Genomic DNA, 24,263 nt, shown 5'->3' with positions numbered 1-24,263 from the left:
CTCCACAACCTCTCTGGATAACCTGTGCAGTGCTTAAGCGCCATCACAGTGAGAAATTGTTCCCTGATGTTTAGAGGGAACTTCTGCATTTCAGTTTGTGCCTGTTGTCTCTTGTCCTGTCACTGGACTCCACTGAGAAGAACCTGGGTCTATTTGCTGTACACTATCCATTCAGGATTTTGTACATGTTCATTAGATCCACACTCCTCTCCTACATCAAGAGTGTCTGAGGATCTTGAGACACAGAACCAAAGGCCTTAGTGAAGTACCCTCTGCTTTTCCTTCATTTACCAAGCCAATCATTTCATTGTAGAGGTGTGTCAGGTTGGTCAGTCAGTTTCCCCTTGATGAACCTATGCTCAGCATGACTGATCACCTTGCCCTTCATGTGACTCAAAATGGTTTCCTGGCTCTGTTGCTCTTTCACCTTCCCAGGGACTGAGGTGAGGCTGACTTTCCCTTGGTCCAGCTCCTTTTAAAGGTAGGAGTGACACTTGCATTCCTCCAGCCATCAGGCACATCTCTCAACCACCATAATCTCTTAAAAACTGAGAGTGGCCACACAATGGCATCGCCCACCTTCCTTGTCACTCATGGGTGCATCTCATTAGGGGCCATGGAGTCAGGTATGAGGTATGACCCATTTGCTTAAGAGTCCTTCCCTGTGCTGATCCTCTTCCACCAAGGGTACCTCTTCCTTGCTGGAGTCTTTCACCATCTTCTCTGGCCCCAGAAGATTTATCTTGCTAGTAAAGAAAGACTGAGACTAAGGAAGCACTATTACCTCGGCCTTTTCCATGTCTGTGTCACTGGCTCCCATGCCCCATTCAGCAGCAGGCACACATTTCCTGTTTCCACATTTTTCCATTTCATACATACGGTACAAGACCTTCCCGTTGTCTTTGACAACATCAGCATCTCATGGTCCTTGCAGCTAAGGCTGCCTTCAGCCTTCCCACCCCCAAGCCTCTCCGTCGTTCATGCCTGCAATCCAGAAGAGCAGCTATCCTCACTGGCTTCTCTGTTGCTTGGGATCAGCACTGTGCAGTGCTGTGACAGGAAGGCTGAGGCCATATTGGTGACTGAAGGAGTGGAGAACATGGAGTAAATATCTGAGCAATGTAACTAGGAGCTGGATACATACTAATGGACACTGAAATGCTGGAGCTGAGCTTGTACTAATTCATGTCCAGCACCTCCAAACAGCACAACTCCCAGGCAAGCAGCTTCTTTTGTATAGCTTATAAACCCTCCAGAATTGACTACAAAAAGGATGCATCCAGTGGGCTATCTCTGAAGTGTTGAGTGTGAAGCCTGAGTGTGTTTTCCATTATTCTACTGCTTTTGCACCCATCTGGGAACATTCTGTGAAGCTCAGTACATAAATCTGGGTCTTGCAGTGCCCTAGCTTCTATCAGTGGGTCTAAATTTTGTTTGCAGTCTCTTGCAATGTGCTCATGTTGCACCTGATAATACTCAAATAAGATGAGTTTTCTGTTGTCAAGAATAATCCAGCTTATCCTGTGATACTGCTCTGATCTTTGTATATCTTGCTGGGAAGAAAGGGAAGGAAATTATCCTCCCCACAAAGTCTTGTTGCCTGTTCTGTACGGGTGTAAAAACTAAGCCAGTTATTAAGCTGATATATAGCCAGTTATTAAAAGTTGTTCCAAATAAAAACAGCTTTCTCTAGATACTATTGACACATTGCATCAAAGTGTGGAAGAAAGAAGCAGAAATGCCATGTTCTCTTCAGCAGGAAGGCTCATCTTCCAAAAGAACACAACAACAGTGACATAAACTTTTATAAGCCTTGAAAGTTTTCCTTCACTGTACCAATTAAAATGGCTTTGATAATTGCTGTCACCTCCTGCAGAGTTTTAGCATTGCTAAATCTCTTTACATTAAAAATAACCCCTCAAACTGTTCCCATTGCCTGTGTTTGTGAAGTTCTCCTTCCAGCTCTTCATGGATTTAACCGCCTTCACAGTTCATAAAGGAAAATAAATGAGCTTTAAGGTGATACTTTATAGCAGAAGCTTAGAGCACAAGTATAAGATGAATATTCGAGTGTAATGCCTGTGACATCTATATTGCTTATCCAAGGAATATCTTTTTTCCCTTTGCAAAACACTTTGCAGTTCTTTTGAGCCAGAGAACCCTTCTCCATTTCATCACTTTTCAGTTTTTACATGGTTGCATGTCTTGGTAAAAAGGCAGGTTTTTCTTGTGAGGATGAGGGAGAATTTGAATTAGGGAAGGTAGAAATTTTAGGGAAACTAAGAAAAGGTGTGTATTGTCAGGGATGATACCTTGACATAAGGGACTGGATAGTTCTGGGGGATCAGAGGAAAGACAACCAAGCAAAATCAAATCCTAAGGACAATAGAGGGGAATATTTTCTTGTTCTTGTAAATATATGTTCTTGTAAATCAAAATTAGGTGCTTTGGGTGTAAAGCGCCACATACCTCGCGTGGCAAAGTCATCACTGGAGTTTCTTGCTGCTGTGGTGTACCTTTCTGGGAATGGTACAGCCCTTTCAGGGATAATGGGATGATTGCATTTTCTTTTAGATATGTGGCTCCCAGTCTGGAGGAAGAGAAGTTTCTGAATCACACTATTTGAATGTCTTAAGAGTTTGGGTACAGGAGTGCCTATCTGAGATATTCTGTCAGTTACTCCTGCTGGTAGTGTTTTACAGCTCTGTAATTGGCTAGACTTCCCATTATCTGAAGCCACTCTTCTAAATGAATATGCCATAGTATCTTTCTATAAATAAAAATGTGAATGAATAATTCCCATGGGCTGGCTGAGGCTTTTATACTCCCTGAATTCCTAAATGCCTATTCAACATCATCTCTCTTCTTTCATCATTCTCTTCAACATCATCTGTCTTCTTTTTTTCCTTAGACTTCAGAAAGTTGTCATCTGTTTCCATTACATAAGAGCTTTTAAATAATCTTAAGATTTCTGAAAGGACAATTGATAAAACCCTATCTTGATTTTAAAAGGAGACTGTCAAGTCTATTATGCCCTTCAGACGACTTCCTTTTAGAAACCAAACGTCTTACTGCATATGTTTACACTTATGTATGTCCCAATTGTCATTCCTGTCTGGGGATCATAAAATACAATAAATAAAATCTATAGAAATTATAATATATATATATGTGTATATATATATAATAAATAAGAAATAATTTCTTAGGCAGCAGGGACAAAAAGCTGTGTTCCACTAACAAAAAAATTCACATTACAATCTCTATAGGAAGAAATTTTAGGTGATTGTTGTCTCATATATGTGTTGAAGATAAAGCCTTTTAAAATCAATAGTTTTCATATTGGAAGTTACAGATACTGATAGAAAGATATCAGCTTTTGATATAAATAGTCATAGCTTCTCTTTCTCTTAGACAGTTACTTACAAAAATTGAAAAGGGGATGGAAATGGGAAACTCTCCCCAAAACGTAGGCATCAGTTCTGAGGGATAAGCCTGTGTGCAATGGAAAGAAATCTGCAGTTCAACATGGGCAGTTTTGCCCTGAAGACTTATCAATGAATCTTGTAGGAAAATGACTGTGTGTTCTTACTGAAATATATTTCATTTGCTTATCTGGAATATAGTGTTGTATATTTTTTGTGGGTCTATCTAATGCCTTAGAAAAATATTATGAATATTATTAAAGTCAGGAGATTTAAGAAAGGTATGCTATGTGGTTAAGCAAGCTTTGTAATTCCAGTTCCATTTAGGAATTATTCATTGCTTTAGTTTTCTTTACTCTCATTCTTGATGGTGACATTTAAGAGATTAAACAACAATGTTGACAGCCTGTAGCCTTAGGTTTCTTTAGAAATTGTCTGATTCTGTGAGGGAAATTAAAGCAATAAGAAATTCTTCATAAATGCCTTATAGAATACTTAGAAGATGCTGCGTTCCCCTACTTCACATTTGTGCCTACTGAAGTATAACATGTTTCAGATTAAGTTACTTAGAACTTATTTGACAAATGGGAGAAATGTGTAGATTTCAATAATCTTCAAAAGCAAAGCAGCAAAAAGAATATTGGTCACTAGGGAGGAGCCAATGTGAGGAAGCACTCATCGATTCAAAGTATACTTTATTTTTTTCCCCTTTAAGGTATCCCAGGTTTTTCCAAACAGTTTTCAAGGAAGAAATACAATGTTTTTAAATGAAAATAAGAAGGTGATGTTGCAGATAAAAAAACTACAACACACACGGGGCTAACTACTACTCATATTTGTACATTTTTCTCCTTCATGGTCTTAATCCTGCGGAAAGCAGGAAACTTGTAAACTAATTTTCAGAGAGATAAAACCCTCAGAACTGCATAGTACATTTTCTCTCCAATCCTCTTTTGTTTTAAAAAAAATGTTTTTGTAGTTATAGAACATACATAATAGTGTTTCCAGAGGGAAGGCATGGAAAAAGTAATAGCCTAGCTTTGAAAGTACTTTAGTATGATGAGCAGATGAAAATGAGCTGCTTTTGCTGTCCTGAGTTTGCAGTGTGAAGCTTGAATTCTGTTTTGCAAGACTCTGAGGATTCCAGCACGAAGGTTGTGGTAGGTAGAACTTACGGGGGAGCAACATCTTCCTCGTGTTCTTCTGGTATCAGTTACTTCTGTTAGTTCAAACTTGGGGTCAAGACTTTAACAAAGATGTGTTTGAATAGGTGTTCTTCAGTAAAGCTTTTCAGATGTGATATAATTACCTGAAAATTCAGTTTTTCAGTTACTGCACTAGGCTTACAATTCCTGTCAAAAGGGAAAAGCAGTTTTAATTCTACTCTATATTTGTATCTATATCTCTTCTTGCTATATTCTTACATGAAATGCTCTTTCTTCTTTCTACTTGTCAGAGATGTATCCTGAATTTTTTTCTTGATAAAATACTTTCCTGTGTTGAAGTTATTAATGTGCAAAGAAAGGAGAAAGGGATTGCACTGTGCATGGGAATGTTTAGATACTCAACTCGTTCAATCTTCATTTACTGCAAAATCAAAATTCAAAATCACTGGAAGATTGTTGAGAAAATATAGGTCTTACTAGGTGTGTTGCGTGTTCAGAGATGCATAAAATGCATAAGGGAACAAAGCCATACTGATTAAACTACTGAAGAGGAAGGTCCTTGTTCTAGGACTCCTGGGAAAAGTACGTCATTAATACACTAAGCACAAGTGTTAGATGCAAAGTTTGCTTCAGGAAAAATCACAGAAGGACATTGTTCACTTCATTGCTGTTCTGACAGGTTCTGAAATACTTGGAGTTACTGCAAAGGTCTAATATAATATCTGTTAAAGAGGAAGAGACATTTTGGAAAGCCTCAGATCATTAACTGGATAAGGAAAAAAAAATCACATAGGAGAACTGAGAGTGTGAACTTTCACACATCTAGACTATTAACTGCAGCTAAAATTAACCAAAGTGATGGTTCACATTTCGATCATGAGACTTCAGTCTTGGTCTCGTATTTCTCTATATTTCCTACAAGGAGCAAATGCACAGCTTGTGCATGTTTGCTCAAAGTGTCAAGCTGCTAAATTTCCATTGCAGGTTTTTTTTTTATCTTTTTTAAAATGGAGATTCTTATTCTCCTAAAGGCTTTTAGAAAGTGAACTGCACAGTCTAAAAGTTCTCAGGTCCAACCAAGCAAATGTTGGCACAGAATTAATGTGCACTGTGAGAGCCTGGGTTGATCTCAACGCATCTCTTTAAAGTATACCTGGACCTTTCCCACAATACTAAAATGACCAGAGTGGTAGGTATGCCTATTATGTCCATATTAGCTGTCCTAAGAGGACTGACTCTGCTCACAGATGCAGCAGCAGAATGGAATACATCCAGTGTGCTGCTGACTTGTTGCCTGGTCAGTGGTGCTGATCTTGTCCTTGTAAACAGCAATATTATCAAATACCTGGGGATTTTTCATAAGTCTTACAAAGCAGGTGCCATAGCTGAAGTTCAGTAGGGCTGAATGACTTTTGCTGATTTCTCCTAGGATGAGTCTTTTTTGAAAAGAATATGTGAGCTATTTTTCTTGTACAGTGTTTCTAAACAACTTGAATAAATGGTTTCTCAGTAACATTTATATCCACAAAACATAAGGGTTTTTTCACATCAAGTCTATCAAATATAAACAGCAGTTGAATTTTTAACCTTCTTTCCTTTTTGTAAGAGATTTTTTCCAAAGCCTTTCTTTGTAGATATGATGTTGCTTCTTTTGGCAAGTTTCTTTAGCATTTGGCGGTATGAGGTGTTCACCGCTTAAACTGTTAAGTTCAACCTAAATCTATAAAGTTTTATGTTAAGAATAATGTAAGTTGTTTTAGTTCTAAAAATATTTTTTTCATTGTTCACCAAAAAGCTGAACAGTAGTGCTTTGAACTTGTGCAAGATACTTTAACATAATTCTGTGGTATCTTTATGTTTCCCTCTACAGTATGTAAATTGCCAAAAGACATACAAACTGCATGAGACTACTTTTCTCACAAAGCAGTGGGTTATAATATTTGTGTTTGTGTTAGACCCGATCAGATGGGAAGCTTGAAAATGCTTTGAAATACAGCATGGTTAGAGTGACCATCTGCCTTCAGCTTCTTTTGCTGTCTAACTGTGAAAATACCTAGAAGTTGTTCAGATGCAATAATACGCTATTATTCAGTCCATTCGTGTCTGTGTGTGCAGTTATTACTTGGCTTATGCTAATATTATGGTTATACCTGCTAGTTAATATGGCAATTATGCATTTGAGATCAGGAAAAGGAGTGTCTTTGGAAAAGTGAAAAATAGCATAAAGTTCTCTGATACTACTTTCAGTATTGTATTTGAAAGCTAGCTTGTCTTAGTGTGTTTTTGATCAAATTCTCTATATACTAAGTTATCAATGCCATTTATTGGTCATGGGTTTTCCTATTTCAGTACTATGTCGATTAAATGTGCGAGTCTGCACGACGCTACTTTCTAACAGTTCTAGTACTTCAGGGGAAGGATACACAAGCAATTAAAAGTCTGTAAGTTACTAGTATGTTATGAGAATTAGGAAAATGCAGTTAAAATAGATCCTTACTTTTCTCAATTCACTTTAAGACTAAATAGGTTTCACTTGTGCTTTTCAGTAGAAGTGTGATGGTTTCTGTAAAATTAACTGGGGAATCTAAGTTGCTGTTTTTTCCAGGGGCAAAAGTTTGGAACCATAATATAGGTCATCAAGCAGGAAAGTATTTGCCTTGTTCTCCTTGTTTCCTTAAATGTGCTAATAAATGATAACGTATGTGCAGGAATTGCTGTTATTCTTACATTTCTCTGTTCTAACTTTTGCTGTCTATAATGATTCAATGACTCTGTCTATAACTTAAGAGTTCTGAGTGAAGTAATGTAATTGATTTCTCACTAATGCGTCAATGTATTTGAAATAGAAGTCTTTCTGCAGTCATTGCCTTTTATCATTGCAGAGCCATTAACTAATAGCTTCCATCCTGGGACGATGGAGTGACTAGAGCCTGAGGGAGAATAATTTTCTATAATATATCTGCAAGAAGCACCAGTCTACAAGAGCTGGATTTTTGTAGAAGCAGACTTTAGAAATCAATTGTTACAATCATTTTGGGAAGAGTGAGGGCTGAAAAATGATGAGAGGTATTCACATAATCAGAAAGAACAGAGAAAAGAGATGTGCTTTCTAGCAGAGAATTCTTGTTTAACTGTGAAGCTAGCTAAAGAAGAAAGTACAAAGCAATGAAAAACAACACTTCAGCTTGGAGAAGAAGCCATATGTGGTAGGGATGATCCTGGCACCCTTCCAGGACCCCAATGCAATGATCAAGACTATCATGAGAAGAAATTAGGTCAACATGTTTATCTTTTCATTTAGCTCTGTTTTCCTTGTATTTGTGGAGTAGCGATGAGTTTGTCTCAGAATCAAGAATGAGTGTTTTGTTTGCATTAATTAGTATATCACAGTTAAGTGATCTGTAAAATCCACATTGCTGAGATTGAAGTTGAAAGAAAGTGCATGAATTAATTGCCTGGGAGTCGGAATAGCCCTGAGAAAGTCCTGGGAGCCTACAGCAGAGTAGGTGCTTGTGGTGAAGAAGGAAGAGAACTTGTGTTAGTGAAATTCCAGTCTAACCCTAGTCCAGGGTACTAGGAGCTCTCTGACCCTGTATGAGAAGCTTCCATACACAGAGAACTCTTGATAATGTAATGCTACTCCTTGAGCTTCTAGGTTGTGGGAGCGAAGAGTTTTTCAGAACAATGCATGAAGGGCAGTTACCTGATGCTGGTTACTCCAGCCCATCTGGGAGAGATGCTATTATGTGAAACATTTCATTTAGGTATTTGTAGATCAAAAAAATGCCAAAAGCACAATTTAAGTTTGAAGAAATGAAGGATGCAAGAAACTAGGATAACAGGAAAAGAATTTGTGAGTTACTGACTTAATCTGCTTAATGGTCTGCCACCTTGAAGAATGAGCAGCCCCAGCTTGGTTTATGTGATTGCCAAGGCAAGAGGGTGAGAACTAGAACCCTGAGTGAATTTAAAAACCTGATCTCTTAGTGTTCACTCACAAAGGGAGGAGTAGGAAAACCATTTCATTCTGTCTTCAACTTCAGAGTACTTGTGACACAGAGGGTCAGTTCCTTTCTCTGATGGAATCTGAATTCTGGTAAGAAACTAGAGCATCAGATTGTTTTGGATGTATATCTGTTCCTGCACAGGAGTAATTAACAGCACCAGGTTCCAGTATCCTGCTTCCACTCACATAACAGTTCTCCCAACACTGTGTGAGTATTTATGCACTTAAGACCACCAGCTCCACTAGCCCATTCCAGCAGTCTGTAGATATTGATGTTGTTTGGTATCTGTGGCTAATGGTTTGGGATAAGAAAGATGCAAAGCAGAAGTTCAGGGTGAGGCAAGCCGTAACATACTGCTTTGTTTTGCATGTTGGTGAGAGAGCTGCACTGGGAGCTGAAGAATAGCAGGGGGTTGCCCCTCAGGTAATTTAGGCAGCATTTTTTCCTTTAGTCTGGCTGAATGCTTCAGTGCAATTTATGAGCTATTAAACAATTTATGTTTTTCCTTAGTAAGATATGCGGATATCTAAATATCTCTTGAGGATAAGGAAACCAAGAAGTACATTAAGAACTGTCAGTGAAGGTTTTTAATCCTTCATTGTGTTGAGACCTAGGACATTAGCGGGATACTGTAAGGCAACATTGTTCCGATCAAGAAAAATAGCTCTAGTTTCCCTAATGAATTCTAAAAGTACTTTAAATTCCACATAATAACTAATGTGCATTAATCTTGATCACTGCAAGTCTTTAATGGCTGCTAAACAGCAGTGTATATCTTCAATTAAAATGCCAGCTTGAAGCGTGTGCTAAAAATGCTGGTAGAAGAGAAGCAGTGCTGCTTCTTAAGGAAGGGAGGGAAATCTAGGAATCAAAATGGGTAGATATTCCCATTTCCATCTGGTTTATTAATCATTTGAACTCCTAATAGATTCTTCTATTGGGAAGAACAAAATCAGATATTTTAGAAAACTTGAACTTCAAAGTTCAAAGGCTACAAAGGACTGTTGTATTAAGCCAGTCGTGGAGATTTGTCCCTGCGTTGTTGTCAGCCATGCACGTGGAAAGCAGAATACGGATGTTTTAGTTCTCCACACCACAATAGATGTCACAGCAGCAAAGATGTCCTTTACTGTGTGACCCAAGCATATCGCCACTGCATTGCACAGAAGCGGTCCCTATTTGCTGTGGGAAATGTCTCCTGTTCAGAGCTTCCTTTTGCTGTTTCTCAGACTACCACTGTGGCTTGAGTACATCGTTAACTATCCCAGTAAATATTTACTGGAAAACACAATTGAATACCTGACAGTATATGTTTTGCCAGTTGCAATGAAATAACCCAGCAGACAAGCCCATCATGTTAAAAGTTCTTGCAAATTATGTTCCTGCTAGGTGGAGAACCTGTAAAGCTTGCAGATTAACAGAAAAAATGTGTGTCTCAGGTGATGTTGCTGTTTGCTTCAGACCACTGAATGGCAATACCAGAAAGCTTTTAGTGTCCCAGGTGTTAGCAGGGGTGGATAAACAGCATCTGAGCAGTGGGGCCAGAACTGCCTGCAAGGTTTTGATACGTGGCTGGGCTTCCCCTCTCTGCCAGGGCTGTGCCCATGCGCTGCCCCTCACCCCTGAGGGTCACCTGTGCAGGCTGAGAAGGAGACGGGTATCTGAGTGAGGTTAGCTGTGAAATGTGTTCTGACAGTCTGGGAGAGAGCCTGTAAAGTGGGTTTGTTCCTAAGGTCAGAGAAGAGTCTGGTCCCCTGCCTGGCATTGCAGACCTTGCTCCTGTCACAGTGTGGCTGTCTCATTCTCAGAGTGCAATTATAAAGAGAACAACTTGTTGCAGTCTCAGTTTTTGTTACATGTTTGAAGTGCTGTGTCTGTCTAGTCGTTTGGCGCCCAGAGAAACACCTTTTCCCATTTCTCACTTGTGCACATCCATACATCCAGGCGACTTAATAATTGTAGGGAGCCTATGGCCAGTACCATTACATGGATAATGTCATGCTTTAACTCCAGACACTAAGAACCACACAGCCACTCACTTGCTTCCCCCTGCCCTGTGTGGCAGAGAACCAGGAAAAAGCAAAAAAACTATGGCTTGAGATAAGAACAGTTTAATAATTGAAACAAAATCAAATATTTTAATAGCATCATAATAATTGTAATGAGAAGGAGATAGGTTTAATTTCTCTAAGGGAAACAAGTGACACACGATACAGCTGCTTGCCACCTTGCTGCTTCTATCTCAGCAGCAGTCAGTCTCTCTTGTCCAACTACCCCCAGTTTATGTGCTGCACATGATGTTCTGTGGTCTGGAATATCCCTTTGGCCAGTTTGGGTCAGCTGTCCCGGCCATGCTCCCTCCCTTGTGCAGCTCCTCACTGGCAGAGCACAGGAACCTGAAAAGCCCCTGGCTCAGGGTAAGTACTGCTGAGCAATGACTGAGCCATCAGTGTGTTATCTACATCAGTCTCATACTGAATTGAAAACATCACACTGTACTGGCTTGTGGAAAGAAAATTAACTCTCCAGGACACAGGTTCAGTAGCTGCCTTTTACTCTGGACTGATAAAAGATAATGAGCTGCTGCTTCTTCAGATGCCTTCTTCATTAGTGGTATAGGGGAGACTACAGCTGAATAATCACTTGAATCTGGGTTTTGGACAGCACCATCAGAAAAATTGCAGCTTTGCGTCAGAAAGTACAGATCAAGTATAAACTGTCTTTGCTAGTTCAGATTCATTCCAGAAATATCGACAGAAAAATTGTAGAGCAGACTGTAGAGGGGATCAAGACTGTGAGGCAGGAGAGCTGCGATCTGCTGCACTGGGTTGTTTGTCACATCAGAGCTGGTGTGAAAACAACAGGTATGGGGAATTCTCAGCAGTGTGATTCCATTTGGCACATAGGCTGGGGGTTGGCACATGCCTTTTCATCCAGATTGAATTTGTGATGCTCACTGACCCAGTATTGTAGAGATCCAAATTTAATGAATGCAGACTCACTTTTTGGGGAGTTTGTTGGAATTGCACACTAAAAGAAAGATGGGTGGCATTCTGTTTCAGATGTATTGCATGTATTTTTATGCTGTATATATCATTTATGCTAACCTTATAAAACTGATGTAAAAGTCATGTGATTCTGGCATATATTCTTAAAACCTCGATTCAGATTTTTCTTACTTGTAAACCAAGCTGTGACACTACTTTGTTTCTAATGGAAGCCTAGCAGTTTCTAGACCAAATTTCTAACATATTTTTGAAAATTTCTTGTACTGAGAAGTAACTTCCTGCCTTGATGTCATTTCATTTTGTAATTTACTAGCTTTCCCAAAACATCCTGTAGCAAAATGGACTGTCTGAAGTCGTGTTAACTTTTTAATGCTGATAAATTATTTTGTAGGTTCTCTATAGCTTTGTATTATAATGCAGTTTTGTCTCCAAAACAGTCTTCCAAAACGCGTTTTAATGCATGAAAGAATTACTTATTGTGTACAATTTCAACAAATAAATAAAGAAAAATCTAAGTTGTCAGGGCTTCAGGAAGAAGTGAGGAGTGCCAAGATATCACGTCTTGCCATTGGAATAAAGAAATAAGTAGTAGAGAAATGTAATATTGCAGGAAGATGTTGTATGAAACAGAGAACAAATCTTGCAGTCCATTGCTAGATGGAGCAATCTGAGTTGCAGGTGCCTCAGGGTAACCCACAGCCCCACAACAGCTCCAGTTCCCCAGCTGTTGTGCAGGAAGGACTCACTGGAAGCTGACTATGGAGATTGTGGACAACTGGCTTACCAGACTGTGAGGCAGGCAACAGAGTCAATAAACAGGGGGATTATCCAGTTAAATCACATATCAGTGTGAGGAGGATGAAGGTCTGGCCATTTTTGGCAGGAGTGAGCTAGTGCATTTCATGAAAGAATATACCTCTGTGGTAAGGGGGTGTATATTTTGGTCCATAGACCACAACATTTTAAAGGAATTTGGGTCTGGTTTTTGTGCCTCAGTGGAGATGACAGTACTACCAATATCCGTATAGAGTCAATGATGTGTTTTGTCTTATTTTCAGTATTTTGTGTGATGGAACAGAGATGTTCTTAGTTAATAATTTTGTGAGCAAAGCAGTGAATTAACGTCCTAGAAGGATGTTTGGTTTAGTTATTTGCAATTTAATCTCATTTATTTATTGAAAACAAGGACAAAGTAGGAGAAAAGTTAGTATAAATCAGAATTGAAGGCTTTGGCAAAATCATCTTTCAGTATAACTTGGTGTAGTCCGTAACACACAGATTAAGATCATCTATGGATATCTAATTTTAAAAGTCACCATATACCAAATCCTACTTCCAGCCTCCTTGGTTAGCACAGTCAGTGTGTTATCAGCTAAATATCATCTTAACAATTTAAGAAGACAAATAATGCATGTTGAAGAGTGTTCTCAGTGCTTGTGAGAGATGGTGGCAAATCCAATCAGGATTCCAAGCATTACTTTGCAGTTCTGGGGGGTCTTCAAACTGGAGTTGGCTCTCCATTATATTGGCACAGGAGTACTTCCATATGCACATTTTGTTCCTGTGAGAAAAATGAAGGCAATTGGACTTTTCTCAGATAAATCAGATTATTCCAACTTCAGTTGGAAAACCAGTTGGAATACCAGTTGGAAGCCATCAGTTTCTATTCCAACTTCTTGTTTTGAATTTTCTAAATTGCCCATACATCTTAGGTTTTTCGCCCACTTTTCATCTTATATTTTTACTGCATACAACCATTCTTTAAAACAATGACTCATATTTAGATCTCTAATGAGGACATTATTCTTCATCACTATCTGAGACTGTCGCCTTCCTATAAAAGAAATTAGTTTGAGGGACTAGTCCATTTTCAAAAAACTTTTTTCAAACCAAATCCCAGGAGAGCTGCTGTACAATGCCCACCCAGGCACTGGGAAGGAAGGCTTAAAACTTCCTTTGCTCAGTGCTGAGCCTTGGTATATCCTATTACAGCTTCCCAGAGTTACCCAGAATCTCTACAGAGCTATACAATTACTGCCTGATTTTTGTTGTTAGAATAAAGTAATATTTTTAAACCAGAAGAAGCTAGAAAGAGAATTGATGCAAACAACAAAGGCCTGGTTTAGCTTTCAAACAGGATTAAGAAGTGATATGCCAGAGTGCATCTGTGCATTTTCCCCTTATTAAAGTCTCAGGTAACAATCTGGTATTCCACACTGTGAAAAGTATATTTAATTTTCTGTTGTCTTCTACATGTCAATGACAAGATTATTTATTGTGTGATATAAAACTGCCACTGTCACCTTTGCCTTTTGAAGAAATTGTCATATTGCATGTTGTAAATGTCTTATAACTACATGGATTATTTTTAAACAACTTGAAGTTAATAACAAGTAGTATTTTAGGGACACAGTTTATATTTCTGTGATTTAATTACAGAAGCAAAGTTGTAGGTTCAACTTTTCATTTTTCCATTATCCAATTTAATTGTTATCTATACCTAAATTAGTTCAGCTCAGAGAAAATCACACAGCGTTTAATTTGAAAGTTTTATTGCTACACTGTTTGGTTTTGGAATATCCCAATGTTTAACTATAAAGAAATCACCATTTTCTTAAAGAAAACATTAATGTTGTTAAGAAACCGCACTGGGGTGATGTTATTAAACTTTTCCCTTGATCTGAGTACTAAGAAAACACAGGCTCATCAATGGGACAATTTTAGCAAAATCTGCAAACTATCCTTGTTAAATCCAGAAATTGCTACAGTGTGTTACTTTAAATTTTCTGTGATTTCCTGATTTAAAATACTCTTAATGTAGATATACATTGAGTGTTTAGTTCAGAGAACTACATATAAAGCTGCTGTAGGATGGTTTTCAGTTTCCAGAAGTTTCTCACCATTGGAATTGTGCACAGGTGCGCTAAATTTTACAGCAGAAAGGCACTGAGGCTGTGCATAATTTAATTAGCTCTCACTTTAGTGTTGTGTTAGTTAAAATACTCTTTGAAGATGTCAGTTGGAATTGGTGGGTGCCTAGAAGAGGTTTTTGTGAGAAGCATTGAAAACACTCTGTTCCTCCAACTACAGGGGCTCTCTCTGCACCCTGAGGCTGTGCAAGGAACATTCTCAGTGCATTTTTCTGCATATTAGATTTCTGATCATCCTGTAATCCTGCAGACAGCATTGGATGAGTTCTTGAGGAAATATATGAGGTGTCTGGCATTTGTTACTGCAGCAGTAAATAGTGTCCTGTTTATCCCAGCACGAGCATAAAGTGAAAGCACACTGCAGCTTGCCAGTAGTGCTGGGGTGATGCTGTTTGTTGCTCCCACGGCTGTGTGCCTGGCAGCGTGCTGTGCTAGTGCCAGGGAGCAGCACTGGGACAGAAAATCCAGTGTTCCTGCACAGATGTATGAGGGAAATTGCCAGAGGTTAGACACCTGCGTTACAGGCAGGCTATGGACAATTGCTCACTCTTGTATCAAGTGTACATAAAAGGGCATAGAATCAGAGTTTGGCTTGGAAGGGACCTTAAAGATACTGCCATGTATCCCATGTTAAAAAAACATAACTGCAAAACTTGGAACATCTCTCTGAAAAATTAACAGTCTTGTCTGTCTCATGTAACATATTAATGCTCCCAACATTAATTTTTGGTTTGTGTGTTCTCAGAGCTCAAGGCATTGAAGCTTGTTAGCCAAGTACTGGGCTGGCATCTTCAGAATGGGTTGGAGAAGAGTTTTACTGGATAACCAGCTGGATAACCAGCCCTAATTCTTCCTAACTGAAGAATATTGCCAGAGAACTAATGTGTCTGAATACTTTGTTCCCATGGTCAAATTCCTGTGGAAGGAAGTCAAATCCTAGTTACATTACCAAATGCTACATCACCTTCTTTCCATTGTGGAAGGAGTTTAGAGAAAGCTGTGGTCTAGGTGTGTTTGGAAATGAGGACAGATCTTCCACATGGAGCTTCAGAGGCGTGCCAGGGGCAGTGTAGGTTGTGTTGCGGGGTTGTGATGATGTTGGAAGGCAGTATGCAGTTTCAAAATGCCTTTTCCAAGCCCTTGCCTTCCAAACTACTTAACGGTCTGTGTGAGTGTTCTCATTAGAGAGAAACTTGGCTGTATTTGGTAGCAAATTGAAGTCCTAATTTATAATGTCAATGCTGTAAGCTGATTGCTTGTAAAAGACTAAACACATTTAGTCTGCAGACTCTACTTTGTAATTGTACTGATTTTAGGGGCTATTGAAAAAAGTCAGGTCAACTTGTAAAAAAAATCAGAGGTTTACTCATTATCAGAATAATGATGGGGATTGTGGGTATTTGAAGTTAAAGGATATGTGAATGTGTATTTAAATACTTTCTGTAGTTTTCATTTACAAGTTTAAAATAAGGTTTGGAAAAGATTTGTTTTGTTTAAAGCAAGGGTTATGTTGCCCTTTGAGTTCCTTTGCTAATTAGATGTTTCTATTTTAACGTGGCACTGTATTTCTTAAAGGGGTGCCATTGGGATGCAAAACAAACCAGAGACAATCTGCTTTTCAGTTAAGAAGAGTGATTTTTCAACATTATTTTCAGCCAATTACAAACTAAGGCCTTAAAATAATAGAAACAAGTAATACTTGACTTATTTTACTTTGTTCCTTATGGCTCTCTTAGTGAATTAAATTTAAAGTGAATTCATAAGAACGCAGTTTTCATTTGACCTGTACATTGTAATCAGATTTTAGTGGTCATTTTAACTGATCAAGAGCTAAATAAATTTTCATTTTCAGTAAATTTTTCTGTGCTATTTTTGTAGGCATACGCCTTGTGCTATTGCAACTTTGTAAACCTGTCTCTTCATTTGGAATATCACTATTTCTCATTAACATTCTGTAGATGAAATTTTCCTAAAAACTACTTTTATATTATTTAATTACAAATGTTTTTTTTCTTTTCATTTTTAATATTGTGAATTACATTTGTAGTTTATTTAAATCTCTTGACAATTAACTTAAATACATGAGAGTTTTTGAATTGTAGTTCTCTTTTGAAAGGATTTTTCCAGCAAAATGAACTGGTGGGCCTGCTAGTACTGAGTATTACAAAGGAAAAATACTTAATGCAAAGGAAATCTAGAGTGTAGTTGTTTTTTTCATAGAGTTGTCAGATACTTAAAAGTTCTGCATTCAGTGTTTTGGCAGTTGTTCATATGTGAGGTGAAAGATACTCAGTTATTATCGACGTGTTTGGCTTTTAATAGCAGTCAAGCAAAATTCGTTATAAAAATGCAAATTAGGCTAATGGAAGCCTGCAACGGTGCTGAATCATTTTCTCTAAATAGTAAGAAGGAATCCTGTATGAGCTTAACTTTTCCACTCAAAAGTGCTATGCAGTATGGCTCTGAAACTGGAAATGACAAAGAATGGGCACAAAACAGTGAGGAAAATACACATTTTAAATCATTTGTTATGTTAATAGATGTGCTGCCACGGCGATGTACTGCTTTTTCTCTGAAGGCAGAAATTTTTAACAGAATGTTATCTCTCTTTTCGGAATTTGCAAAGAAAAAATGCAGCTCTGTGTTCCCTGATGTCCTTCCTCCACACTTCTGTCAGGATTAGCTTTTTATTTGATATCATAAGACTCATTCAAATGTTTTTTGAATACCTGTGAAGCTGCAGTTTACAGTACACAAATACTGAAAGATTTTTATATCGTAATTAAAAAAATGCTAGCATTTTGGATAGATTTTTTTTTCTTTTTCTATAGAGAACTAGTACTTACCTCTGTTTTCTTTTTGGTTTTTTTTCCATGTTTTTTTTCTCCCCATGAGTGACTAATATTTCATCTCAAGATTGAACAGAGCTGTCATTCTAGCCTTGCTGAAATAACAAGAACTGACAAAATAGATAATGGTCAGGCTTTTGGATTTGTAAAGATACTGTTTAATACAGCTGAATGAGGGATGAAATATGGGAGAGGCATCCATTAAGGTTTCTGGAAAGTCTTTTTGTAGGCTGAAACTTTGTTCTTTAATTAATTAGTCACACTGAGTATTTCAGATCTCTGTATTTTGTTGATTGTCTTCACTGAAATCTAGTTGCTGTGAAGTACATTGAGATTTAAAAAGTTACTTTCTTGCATAAATTAATAATTTTGCTGGTATTTGCTGTAAATATTTAGTTAATTAACTGTTCTGCATTTTCAAGAAATAATGAACTGGAAGTGATATATTATTTTAGTGAGCTGTTATTTTTTCATAGATCCTTTTTTTTCTTCTCTATGAGATCTGTGCTATTGATTTATGTCCCAGTAAACTTACAGTATTTGGGCTGGCTCTAAAAGCCTGCTTGTCCTGACACATCCTTTAATACAGTATCTGCAGTTGTGTGTACATGTTTCATACGTGTAAATGACAGCTGTCAGCTTGCTAATTTCATTTTTCAGTGGGTAATACCATTAGATTCCATGGATGCAGCCTTACAAACAGAAGACTACAAATGTTTTCAGCTGTGAGCATTGTGGTATAGATTCCCTTCATGACTTTGATTCTCAGTTAGCACCGCCTGTGTACTTCTTACCCACTACTGGTTAAAGAACACACTAGTTGTTTCTTTTGCTGAGTAAGACTGTTTGAGGTTTCTTTAATTCCCAATTAGCTTTTCTTCGCTAATGGTATCATTAATGCTTGAAATAGCACTCTATCTCTAAAGACTGAATTCATCACAAAGTCAGCAGTTGTTGATAAGGCTCCACACATTTGTATAGCTTTTAATGAAGATGTGCTGAGATTTCTTCCAACTGGGCATTTTAAGCACAGGAGCTTCCTTGTCCAAACTGCATGCTAATAGAGGCTGTGTGGAAATAATCACTGTTATGCCTGAGAAACTGCTTTTTATTGTGAATTAGGCTACATTTAGTGCCCTGAAACTCCCTCAGCATGCCACATTTGAGTTTCAGTAGCAAAGTATTCAGGTAATACTTTTACTTCATCCCATTTTTCCTTGTTAGGGATTTAGAGCCCAGAGTGTATCCCAGGGTTTCAGTCTTGCCTCCCAGGAATATTACTTCTACCACCCTATGCTGAACTGCAAAACCCACCTGAGTGGGAGGATGTGCTCTGTAAAGCAGCAGCAGTGTCTCTTTGTCCCACAGCTGCAGCAGAAAAGGAACATGGAACATAGTAATGCTCACTTCCCATTTTGATTTGGACTCCCCTTCTGACTTCCCACCACACCTTGCCATCTCCCTGAAAAGCTGACAAAGGGCAGGTCAGGTGTCAGTCAACCAGCCCACAAACCAAGCAGTCTGGGCTAATAAGTATTCCCCTGTATTGGAAAACAGCAATAAAAGTGTCATATAAATAAAAATTGCTGTCTATTTCAGCACTGCTTACAAGCTCACAAGTTTGACTGTTAATCTTTGCCTTTATTTCTTTTGGATATGTATAATCCATGCCAGTATTTATCAAAGGTCTGTCTTTCTTGCTATCTTCTCCATGCTCTCAGAAGTAATGGGATTATTGTTAAATTACTGCTTTTAGCTAAAATAGGTAGATGATTTTATTAGTTTTTCATGACTGCAAGTGGATGCATTCTCTTCTTAATGAAACCCCACCCAGTAAGGGAAGTTATTTGAGAGATGCCTGCCCATCTGCATATATTTTTCTGCTTGAAATTTGAACACATTAACTAGAAGGATTTTGAAGGTGTTTCTACATCTCATTATGAATTCTGTGCAATGCAAAAATCTCAACTTTATTTTTGTCTCAGAAGTACACGTCTGATATAAAATTCCCTTTGGCAAGGAAGAGATTTTAGGATTCCACAAATCCAAATTCTTTATATTCTTATGGCTGCGTCCCAGTTGAAGCGTTAGATTTTCCTTGGAGATCTTTCAGAGCCAGGAACATGATTCTTTCAGCAGGGTATGGTGCACATCAGTTTCCTGTTTAAACTGGTTCATTCTCCAGAGATGTGAAGAAATGTGTTGTTCAACCTGGCAGTACTAATCCAAAGAGACATAAAAGGGAAGGATGGGACCCCAAAGTTAGGAAGCGTGAAAGTGTAGATGCTGGTGCAGTGAGATTTGGTTAATCAGTTATGGTTTTATTTTTATAAAAAAAGCAGAAACTTGAATATTTCAAGATCATATTACAACATTCGTATTTTGGTAGTATCTCTTTCACACAACGGCTTTCTTCTTAATTTTGGGATGCAAGAGAAACATAAATCATTCTTTTCAAACAGTCTCATACTTTCTTTAGAAGAATGGAAGAAACAAATTAACACTACTTTGTTCTTTACACTTACGGCTGACAGTACATAACAGCAATTAAAAAATTAATTGTGTGAACTGGCTACTGTTAGTTCATGAAAAAGCAAGCACTGTACTTTTTGTCTAGGCCTGAAAAAAGAGGAGTCCTTTAGCCTCAGTTTTTCTCATGTTGAATATGGATCTCTCAGTAAGCACTTCCATTCATGGGCCTTGTCTCTGTCTGTCCTTCCAGGGGTCACAAGCGCAAACTGGATGAAGATGATGCTGCCAGTGAATCCAGTAAAGAATCCAGCAATGAAGATGAGGAAGGAAGCAGTTCTGAAGCAGATGAAATGGCAGCAGCACTTGAAGCTGAGCTGAACGACTTCATGTGAGATTCATGCAGAACACAGAATTTGTAATTTTATTTTACTTCTCATAAGCAGATTGGACTTCAGATGAGCCCCTTATGTCAGTACTCAATGTTTTTCCAAAATATGTGTGTATATTTTGCAAAGCAACTCAAGAGGTGATACATTATTTTACAAAATCAGAAATAGATGTTTTTAAGTTGTTTTACTAAAGGAATATATACTTTTTTAAGCAAAAAAAAAAAAAAAAGTATTAAATGGAACATGGTGTGCTATGCCAAAGACATGTTAGGAGCTCTGCAGAACTTTCATGTATGGGACAGTGGTACAAAGATTTGTGATTAAACATACATTGGTTTCTAAAAATACTGTAGGCTGTGGTTTATGGGTTACAATCTTCAAAAAAAGGAGGAGATAAAGGAGATGGAATTGTCTGGGTAGTACAGCAGGAATCTGACAAACTGGTCATCCTCTTCCACAAATAAAGGTATCAAATATAAAAGGATTTTTGAAATAAAAAATGACTATTTATATTTGTATAGAAACAGAGAATGTGATATGCAAGCTTTGTGATTTCTGCACTTGACCCACTTGTCATTTGCTTATAAGAGAATACATAGTGGTCAATGTTCATGGTTTTAGGTTACTTTGTTGAATAGTTGGGTTTTTTAGAGACATCGTTTAGATTTTTAACTTTTCTTCTCTGTAACCAGAAATTTAGCACAGCAGACTATGTGGTCCTGTAGTGCCACAAGATGCATATTCACCCATTCGTGTTGTCTTGGAAAGAACAAGTGCTACTTCAGTCTAATAGAATTTAATTTCTTTGACAAGAAATCTGATGTAAAGTTTTTGTATATTCTATTTCATATTTGACCCACAAAACAGATTTTCTTTCATTTAATAAAGGTTCATTTTGTATGCTTTGTTTCTCTTTCCTTACATCAAACATAAGGCACTTTTCTTTATTATCTTTCCTTTATTCTGCATGAAAATTATGAAAAACATTGAAAGCAGGTGCAAATTTGTAGATTCAGGAAGGTAGATGAAGGATAGAAGAGAAACACTGGCTCAGAAGATTCATGGACTCTAACATCTCATTTTTCTCAGGTCTCTTTGATTGGCCTCTGAAATTACCATAAGAGTTGTTGCTCTGGTTTTGAATTTCTGTGGCTAGGACTATGGTTTATTCTCAATTGTTAGCACCTGAAGATTGAATCCTTTTAACAATATCTTTGCAAAAGAAGACTCATTAGTTTGTATGTCATGGTTAAAAGGAAGTACATTCTGGTGCAGAAATACTTAATTTTCCCACTTAGCAGTAAAACAGAACAGTTCAGTAGAATCTCAGCTGGTTTACAAATAGCACTCTATTTTTAAAGTTTCATAATGACAATAAAAGGAAGACTGAGAAAATACAAGAGCCTTTTCAGATTAATACCGCTTTTCCACTTCAGAATGTAAAGTCAGCATCCACAGACAAAAATAGTGGATTATGTGGGAAAATGCTCTATTTCCTAGACTTGTACACAGGTTCCATACAGCTGGATGCTACAGTATCCTGCCTGCTGTCGCTCTCCATGAAAACAAGCAGGATGTCTCCAAGTGATTTTTCATCATATAACAGAAGAAAAAGACTAATGCTTGTAAAATAGCAAGTCAAAATACTTCATTTTTTTTCAGCAACCTGAATGCAGCATCCTCAGCTACCAGAGGATGACTGCTTGCAATTAAATACGAAAATGCCAGGGGTTGTGGGGCATGTTTTGTGTTTTCTTAAAACCCCACTTGAAATAATGTGAAATAACATCAGCTTTCTGGGTCACTGTGATGCTGCAAATGACTTGACAGCGCAGATTTCAGCAGAGACTTGTTCTGGCTGATGGTCTTTGCCAGTCACGCAACTCTGGGGCAGCATTTAAGCTCTGAATATAAACACAGCCAGTGAGCAAAGCTGGGCTTTGCTGGGTGCTGCATCCCAGGCACCAAAGCTGCCTCACAGTGCTGGTGGGGGGATCATTTGTGGGGAGCTCTGGTGAGAAAAGCTGTATCTTCCTCCCAGTGTTACTTTGTGGATGCTGGTATAACTGGTGGGAGGGAGTGGTCTGGGCAGGAGTCCTAAAAGCCATCAGCACTTCAGTATCTCTTAGCAATCCCTGCCACTCTCCAGTCCTTGGAGTAGGGGAGACCTAGCATAGGGAGGATTGAGAGCCACCAACACATTGCTCACTGCCAGAGCAGCCCAGAAAGCATCAAGCCTGCTCTCTGCTGAAAAATAGCCTCCTGCTCAGTCAGGTGGCTGTGCTGAGTGTACTGGTCACCAGTCTCTGCACAGGTGGGAGAGAGAAGTGGAAACTGAAGATTTAATAGATGGTAAGTTAAATGCCCATTCTAACGTGCCAGCAAGAAGTCTCTGGATGTATGAAGTTGTCACTCACTCCCACTAGCTTACACTTTTCTGAAGGTGCAGGAGCATCCTAGGAAAAGCAACAAATGTGCTTTGTGAAATGAGTTTAACTCTTCATTAAGTGACCTAGATATTTTGACTGGGTGTTTTATCCTGCCTTCTTGCCCTACTTCTGTACATTAGGTCACTAGCAGGGACCTGCTGCCAGTGAGGGCACTCTGACAGCTGAAGCAGAGACCAGATTCCCAGTGAGGCTGTTGAACTCACTGGGCACTACTGGTTTCTGAGAGGGTGGCAGGTGTGGAAATGAGCACAGAAAGGGCACCTTGCTTCATCAAGCTTTCTAAGCATGTCCTGTCACTGCTGGCTAGGAAAGATGGCTCCTAAGGGCTCATGGTTGTTTAAGAACTAGCAAGAGCCATCATTTTGATTTAAAGACCAAGGGTTTTACTTTCTCCTTGACTTGCCCCCACCAGTTCTTAAGAGAATGAGAAGACATCACAGTTCTGATGAGGATCATAGAATAGTTTGGGTTGGAAGGGACCTTTAAAGGTCTCCCTACAATGACCAGGGATATCTTTAACTAGACCAGGTTGCTCAGAGCTTGGTCCACACTTGGCCTCCAATGTTTCCAGGGACAGGGATGTAGTGGGAGCTGTGATAGAAGCAAAAAGCATCGTGTAGTGGCCAAGCTTTTCTCTTGTGCCTGTGTTGGGGACAGGGGAAGACGAAGGAAATGTTGCTTAGCACTGAGAAGCAAAAGCTCCAAGCATGCAGATACTTTCACATTTGTGCATATGTGAAGTAGGCCTTGAGTTTTCTCAGTGTTAGATAGTAACATCCTCTGTGAAGGGTGGGAAGTCTCAATTTTCCTTCTTGGCACTACTGCCTGCAGAATAGGTGACTGTCTTACAAGTGTGAAAATACACATACACAAACCTGGAGCTGTACCTAAAGATTTCTCAGTTCTGCCTAATTTTACTACAGTGAACATTGCAGTAGGTGACAAGTCAAAGAATAAATACATAATGGTCTTGTTAAGGAAGTGTATCTCATCATGTAGCTGAAAATTCAGCATGAGAAGACTGCCAGTTCTCACTACCTGCAGGCAAGCTTTTTATACATTTGTTTTTCCTATCCAATCCCACCTTCTGTTGTCATTTCAGAAGTGTTTGGAGCCCAGCACCCGGCTTAGCCTCCTCTCCCTTCCCACTCCCAGAAATAGGAGGCAGCAGTATCCAATCCCCCAGGCAGCATCACCTACAGCATGCATACATACCTGTACTGATAGGCTGCAGCTGCATATCCTGTGCTCCTTCTGCTGACCTGGCTTTGAGAGAGAGAGAGAGACAGAAAATGATCTGTAGTAGCAGCAGTAACAAATAGTACAGATAAGTAAAAATACTGCCTTTTTGTAGGCTGGGTGTGACTACTTCCATGTGGAAAAAAACCATCTTTCTTCTAGGAATTTATTCCTCATTGTCATACAGTGCTCATAAGTATAAATGGAAAAACCTTTGCTTCTGGTCTTGCCTCCCATGAAGATCAACTCAGTCATTCCCAGAAGCCATCAAGTCATTGTCCCCAAGAACCAGGCCATCTGCTTTCCTGGATCTCCTCAGGGCCCACAT

The 24,263-nt window shown here is 38.6% G+C and overlaps 1 protein-coding gene across 1 annotated transcript in view; it reads left to right on the top strand.

The window, feature by feature from the left end:
* The window catches only part of CTDP1 (CTD phosphatase subunit 1), a 102,123-nt gene extending 80,977 nt beyond the window's left edge, over positions 1–21,146 (top strand). The window contains exon 13 of the mRNA XM_058832878.1: positions 20,108–21,146. Coding sequence (XP_058688861.1) covers positions 20,108–20,249 — 142 coding nt within the window. The 3' untranslated portion in view covers positions 20,250–21,146. The remainder of the gene's footprint in view (positions 1–20,107) is intronic.
* Positions 21,147–24,263: the final 3,117 nt, after the last annotated feature.

Source organism: Poecile atricapillus, chromosome 2, assembly GCF_030490865.1.
Source record: "Poecile atricapillus isolate bPoeAtr1 chromosome 2, bPoeAtr1.hap1, whole genome shotgun sequence".
NCBI lineage: Eukaryota > Metazoa > Chordata > Aves > Passeriformes > Paridae > Poecile > Poecile atricapillus.
This window is presented reverse-complemented; position numbering and strand designations above follow the sequence as displayed.